The sequence below is a fragment of the Vigna angularis genome, chromosome 8 (genome assembly GCF_016808095.1).
Source record: "Vigna angularis cultivar LongXiaoDou No.4 chromosome 8, ASM1680809v1, whole genome shotgun sequence".
In the NCBI taxonomy this organism is placed as follows: domain Eukaryota; kingdom Viridiplantae; phylum Streptophyta; class Magnoliopsida; order Fabales; family Fabaceae; genus Vigna; species Vigna angularis.
In genome coordinates this window covers 31,152,555-31,159,930 of record NC_068977.1, presented here as the reverse complement: position 1 = coordinate 31,159,930, position 7,376 = coordinate 31,152,555, and the positions used below count along the sequence as shown (strand labels likewise).

The following is a 7,376-nucleotide window of genomic DNA, read 5'->3' as shown; positions in this document are numbered from 1 at the left end:
TAATATATATTACTATAAGAAAATAAAAATTAACTTTCAAATAAAAGAACCAGATGATTTAAATTTAAAGTTAAACAACATAAAATTATTATAAAAATTATTACCTTTTATCTCAAGAAAATTTTGTGTAACACTATTTTCTTTTAAAAAATCAAATTAAAAAAAGTTTGAGTAAGCTAATTCGACAGCAATATGATAAATTTAGTAGGCTCTTTAATTAAATATTAGTGGATTTAGCTTACTTTAAATCAACATTATCTTTTTATAATTATTTAATGATTAAAAATATTTTTAATATGAATGAAATAATTTTTAAATTTATTTAAATAAGTTACTATTTAATATAAAAAAGTTAATATTTATTTAATAAATAGTATATTTTAAATATTGTTTTATAAAACTTTTAGTGTTGAATTTCAGTATTAAAAAAATATCATGTTAATGTTGACTACATCAAACTTAATTTTATTTATTTAAGTTAATATATTTTAAATTAACGTCAATTTTTTACTATAAATTTATATATCTTCATTATATGAAACGAGATCCGTTGGTAGTTGTTAATCAAAATATTCATTTTAAAGATGAAAAATGTGCTTTAATTCATATGACTTTTATATTTAATATGTTTTTTTTTTCAATTCAGTATGAATTCTTAATTTTTTTGTTATTAATTTAATTTTCATTTTATTTTATTTAAAATTATACCAAGTTTCATCAACTTGATGTTAATATTATTTAAAAATTAATTAAATAACTATGTAAATAATGACATGACTGTATCGATGTCGCTCATTTCATCCTCTAAAACCAAATGATACATTATTACATAAATGCAAAAGAGACAAGAATCTTGGGTTGTACATTAGAACATAATCGAGGTTGTATATATTCTCGGGCTTAAAGAGAGAAAACTAAAATGGAATTGAGAAATAACAATGCAAAAGAAAATATCATCGTCCACTCAAAAATATACGCACAAGAGAAAAATCACATTACATGAGGAGATTAAGGATATAAAAGTTAAAGTGACTATGTCTGAGAATCTATCCCATCGTAACATGCACTTCAACAGAGGTCTTATGTTCTTCATCTGTCTGGTTGACTTGTGGTTGTTTATGCTATGCTTGTTTGTGACAGTTTCAGTGTTGAATCTTTTAAAAGCATTGAAATAAAATTAATTTATAATATATAAGTGACGGCAAATTTTATTTTATAAGTCAATTTTATAGAGTTAAAATTAAATTTAAAGTTCACTTATTAACGTGTGAATTTGGTTAAGTGTTTGTATAAAAGTTGTTAAAAAATAAATTTTAAATCTAATTTAATCTCATAGAATCTTTTTGTAAAATGTAATTTGCCTTTATTTATATATTTTAAATGTGCAAGCATAGGTAAGTAAAGATTAGAAGTAAAGAGACTGCATGTAGTTGCATACAGTTTAATCTACATGCTGAGGAAATAACACACACAACATTAATAGACAGTGAGGAGTGCAAGGAAGCTTGTGTGCTGTTGTCTAGTTTTTATGCAGGTTTTTCATGATCGGTTAATTTGGAAAAGGATTCTGAATAGAATCTGATAAGGAATGTAAGTATGGACAATCTGATATACTGCTAAAAGGGAAAAAGTCCAATGTGTCTCAATCGGTATAAAAGAAAACCACTTAGTTGAAGAACTTGTTTATAAAGTCAATGCTTATTATTATGCAGATGATGATGTTGGAATAAAACAAAAATGGGACCCTCCACTTTCTCTCTACCACTCCACCGAAAGTTGAAGCCAAATGAAGTTGTCTCCCACCTTGCTTATTTTACGGAAAATGAGTGCACCATTACCATCCTCTTCTTTGGACTCTTGCACTTTCTCAATTCCATAAATTGAGAAGCAAAGGAAGTGAAGTTACACACCCATCAGAGAAGAAGAATACCACCGTGAAGAGAGCCACGATAAAGGAGAGAAATAGAGTTTTTTGTGTGTGAGAGAAATACCGAGAGGTGTAGACACAGTACAATAGAAGATACTGTGAGTGTGAAAGTGAGAGTTTTGTATACCATCCGAGAGGGTGAGATATTTATTGAGAGATCCTCAGAGAGTGAGAGAAAACGCTGTAATCCTACTTTCATAGTGGAGATAATTTTCTGGACTAGGTCCCATGGTTTTTTCCGAGAGGATTTTCCACGTTAAAAATTTCCAGTGTTAATTTTCTCTTTTCCTACGCTTTCATTTTTACGCTTCCGCATATTGCCCATTTTAGGGTTCACAGAGGAGGGAACAAATACCGCTGTTTCCCAACAAATGAAGGATCAATGCTCGCAACAGCAACAATTCTGCAACTGTTTGGTGGGGTTGGTATGCATAATGTGAGGGTTCTGTACACGTAAATGAATATCTCTTGTATGTATTTTGTTGGGAATAGTATCATGTGTGGGCAACAATTTAAGACTATGTAAATTTTCATATGTAAACGGATTAATATTCATTTTCTGATAAAAAACATTGCACTTCAACATGTATGAGTTCACCATTTTGTGGTGGTTGGAAACATTTCATCACTCGACCAAAGCGTTTATCATAAGATATGCAACACTATTCTTAATTTTGGACAGATGCACATTCTTTTTCTCACTTCGGGATGTTGGTAGGAGGTTAATATTGTAAAAAGTACATGATGGGATATTGTGATTAAAAACAATTAAGAGGTTAACAAAATAAAAATTTGTTAAGTTAATAATATTGGTTATATAGACTCTTCTCTTTATTTTTTTTAGGGTGAAAGGATGACATTGACATTCATTTTTGACACATATTGTACACATAAAATAATTATAAAAGAGTGACCTTTTTGTATTTGTAAAAATAAAAACAATAATGAAAGTAATCTCAAATGAATATAAAAAATTTGTGTGTGTCAAATTATTACAAAATAATGTTATTTTTACACACATTACATTCATTTGACAATATATTATAGGAAATAATCATAAAAAAAATGTATTTTTGTATTGAGTAATGGTATGATTACACACTTTTTGATTTATTTGACACATAATACAAGAGTAAAATAGTCATAAAAAGAATGAATTTTTGTATTTTTTTCAAGAAAGAAGAGTGTAAAAAGTAAGAAAGAATAATGTTTAATGAATGTAAAACATTTATGTGTCAAAAATATCATTTTTTTTGTATTTATAAAAAAAATGAAAAGTATATTAAAATATTTTTGGATATCAAAATATCATTACTCTTTTTTATGTTCTTCCTGAAATGTTATGTTTGGTAGTAAAGGAAAATATAAGATATTATAGTGTTAGATTAAGTAAGGAAAATTGGATAGATAAAGTGAGACACAATCTACAAAACTAAAGAATTTGGTGGTTACGATAAAAAGGTCATCAAAGTTCTCTCGACCAAAGTGTTTGTCATAAGACATGCGACTATTCTTCACTATAGAGATAGCTTTTTTTGTTTTCTCACTTCGAAATGTCGATAAGAGGTAATTTTATAAAGTATATGATGTGAGATATTGTGATTAAAAAACAAGATATTGTGCTTGAGTATGAAATTTTAAATGTAAAAGGAGTGGTTTGAGTGAGAAAAGTCTCGGTTAAATCAACTTACGTAAAAAATTGTAGAAAATATAAAAAAATAAACCTTATAGGTCAACAAATAATTGTCTTTTTTAGAAAGCCAACTCCATTGAAAACTTTACAATCCAGATATTAATACATAGTTAGGAAAATCAATTTCAAAGGAGAGGACACAAATTTCTTCTGGTACAGCTTTTTCATTATACCAATGCATGTTGTATAAGAAAAGTTATGTTGAACAAAATAACAACGAAAGTTAAGTCAGGAGAAAGAGGCATCCAAATAGATAACTTTATGTTTGTTATGTGCGAAATGGTGGAAGAAATATTTAATAATTTCTTCTGTACTTGTGTTTATAATAAGTAGTATATAGAGATATAATATAATTATGTGTGAACTAGAATGATAAGATATTATTCACTTTTTGAACTAAGTTTTCATAAATTTGTTTATAATATCATACCAATAAACCTTTCATCATAGAAAGTATTTTATTTATATATAAATTCATGTTTATATTTTGTTTTATTCAATATAAGACTTTGTTTATATATCACATACACTTATATATATATATATATATATATAAAAGAAGAGAGAATGATATAAAACACTGAAAATAATGTTTGTATCTAACTTCTATAAAGGTGTCTTGAAACTATATCACTTAAAAAAAGAGAGCTCTATTCACTATGAAGAAGTACAAAATAAATAGAAAAGATGGTACTATAAATGATAACTGAACTTCTATGAAAGAAAATCTTATGCTAGGGAATATAGCTAGCAGTATTTTAATAAGTGTTGCATAAATGGTGTCTCATAAAATTTGGTTTAGTCCCATAAAATTATAATGTACTCTTTGACATAATACAATTATTGACTTAGCTTTTATAATTTGAATTTTTATTTGTAATATTTGGAGTTTGGTTAGACATATTGTTTGGTTTAATAGGTAAAAAAAAGAATCTATCTTTTATATGCAAATATTATGCTCGATGTTAGAAAAATGTAATTAAAGTAAGCTTACCATGACAATTTCTATAATAAATATCATGTAAAGATTAGAGCACTTCAAAATATTTTATTTATAATATATAGTCTTATTGAATGATAAAAATAAAGCAACACACACAATAAAGATATAAATATAAAACCATAAGAATGGTATTATCTTTAAAATGAAAATGTAGAGGGAGAGAAATTTTTTCTAAACATGTCTAAATGTAAGCTTGGATTATTACCAGCAAAAAAAAAAAAGAATGCAACTTCTTATCTCTCACTGATGAATGAATCCTAAAACTTGTATTACAGGGTTGTAGGTACAAATTTGGAGTACCCTAAAGGGTATTTTATTAGAGTATTCTAATGGGATCTATGAAAAGGTGGAATTTATGCAAGCCATAGACTTAGGTAGAATAATATTAGGCTGGCCATGCACTACCAATTATCAAGAATAAAATTGCTACTACGGGAAGCATTTTCTCAAATCCATAGATGAATTTCGAATTATAAAATATTTCTGTATTCATGTACTCCCTAAGCCTCAGAAAATTATCAAATAGTCCTAAAAATTTTGTATCATCATATAATACAAGTCGAATGAGATTTTGCAGAATACTTCTCGTAATACAACTTTCAAGTCAAACTTGAAAACCTAGTTCAAAGGGTGTGTTATTAGAACGGTTAAAAGAGATCACTCAATCTAATTGTCAAAACAAGTTAATTATTTAGTGAGTGAAATCAATTTAACTCAACTATTCATGAGATTAAAAAATTTGATTTCAATCCAACCCATAACATATTAATAGGTCAAATGAATTAGTTCACTGAAAAAAATTATAATTTTTTTCTTTAATTCAATTAATTTCATTTTTTTAATTTTAAACGTGATAGTATAATTAGAGAGAATGACATATGATACTTATGACTTTTTGTATGTAATTGAGTAATTACGGTTATATTTTATTAAAAATAGTAATGACTTTAATTGTGCATCATACATTAAAACAATAACTAAAGATAGTTTATTTTAAAACAACAAAGTCCACCTTATGAAACACCAACAACATGGCAACAGAACAGGAGAATGCCATGACAGGTCCAAAGATCCATAGAAGAAGGAAAAGTCCTGTGTGTGAAAGTCTGTCTCCCACAATATTCAAAATTGAAGCTTTTCTCAATAGATCAGTCAGATGCTCTGCAGTAACCAAGCTGATGACATGCTGTGGTAAGCAAACGAGGATGCTCAACTGGGTGAGAAACCCAACTGATAGAGAGTAAAAGAAAAAAGAGAACAAGAATGTTGTAAAGATGATTGCATATTTTAGTGCCACAACGAATTCGCCTTGTCCTCCGTAAACTGAATCAATTAGAGGCTTCTTCACTCTGTAAGTGCTGCTTATCATTGCTCCAAGCCCACAACACAGAACAATGCTTGTGTTCGCCATAAAGATCGATCCCATCATCATGTTCCGAACACTTTGCACTGCTACAATGTTCTTCTTTTCAATATCCTTCCATATATACACAAGAAAACTTGAAAATTATATGAAGAGAATGATTTTTGATTAATTTACAATGTAAAAACTCATATATATACCTTGATAATGGCAGGAATCCACAAACGGCGGCCATCGGCATCTATTCCGAACATGGTTAAGGAAGGTTGTGTCCTTACCTTGTACCATAACCAAACATGGTAGATAAGGTTTATGAGTAACCCTAAGGGTATAAGCGTCACATCCAGATAAAATGTTCTCCATTCCATATGCATCTATATATGTCTACCTATTTCAAATGAGTCTTTTATATTTTAATTTTGGTGAACAATGCCTATCTCTATATATATGTTGATGACTTTGTGCATTTCTTCTCCACCAATGAGTTGTGAAAGAAGCTCCTTATTATATACTAGTAGGGAATTTCAACAACTTTATATATTCCATTCTACTTTATATATTCTCTATTCCAATTTTGTTTAACAAAAAGAGAGAAAGTGGATCTTAGCATTATGCGATGATTCCGAAATGCTTTGGTTTAAGAATAAACCTTCGTTTTAACTCTCCGAACATGCTTCCCGTAGATCTATTATAGCTTATATAATATTTTAGCTCATTTCTTTATTGAATAAATTATGGATCTTAGATGAACCAAGACCCATTTGAAATTAAAAGATTACTAGTTTGGGATGGATTCTAGAACGAAAATAATAATTATAATAATAAACCATAGATTAAGTACAATGTATCCACAATTAATCCAAACCAGAGGTATATTGGCTACCTATTTTAGGAATTAAAATCTGGGTCTGAACCCATTAAAGATTATTAGTTTGGCATGGATTCTAAAAGTGTGCTAGGATATATTGAGATAAATATTCTAGATGAAAATAATAATAAAAAACATAGATTAAGTACAATGTACCCACAATTAATTTAAAATTCGAGTGATATTAGTTACTAATTTTTAGCAATTAAGATGTGACTCCACGTTAAGAAAAAATTAAATAATATATAAAAATATCATAAATTCATTCTTTAATGTTTTAAGTTGAAAACATGTCTAAAACTATTATAATTAATTAAAATAATACCATATTACTGATAAATAACATGTATTCTATAAAACTATTGTGTTTTGAACGGATTGAATTTTAAGTAAGTCGTATGGTCAATGGATAGATCAAATTGAAAAAAAAAATCTTCAAACCGATATGTTTTTAGTCTCGACTCTCAACTGGTCTAAAGAGTTCGATACTAATACAACAACACAATAATATTATGAAAGTTA

At 27.8% G+C, this 7,376-nt stretch overlaps 1 protein-coding gene across 1 annotated transcript; it reads right to left on the bottom strand.

Annotated features, from left to right (window-relative positions):
* Positions 1 to 5,590: 5,590 nt before the first annotated feature.
* Positions 5,591 to 6,354, bottom strand: LOC108320023 (uncharacterized). Its single transcript, XM_017551365.2, has 2 exons — positions 6,187 to 6,354; positions 5,591 to 6,100 (listed from the first exon to the last, which is right to left on the bottom strand). Exons 1-2 carry the CDS (start codon positions 6,352 to 6,354, stop codon positions 5,612 to 5,614), a joined length of 657 nt encoding a protein of 218 aa, XP_017406854.1. The 3' UTR covers positions 5,591 to 5,611.
* Between the last annotated feature and the right edge of the window lie 1,022 nt (positions 6,355 to 7,376).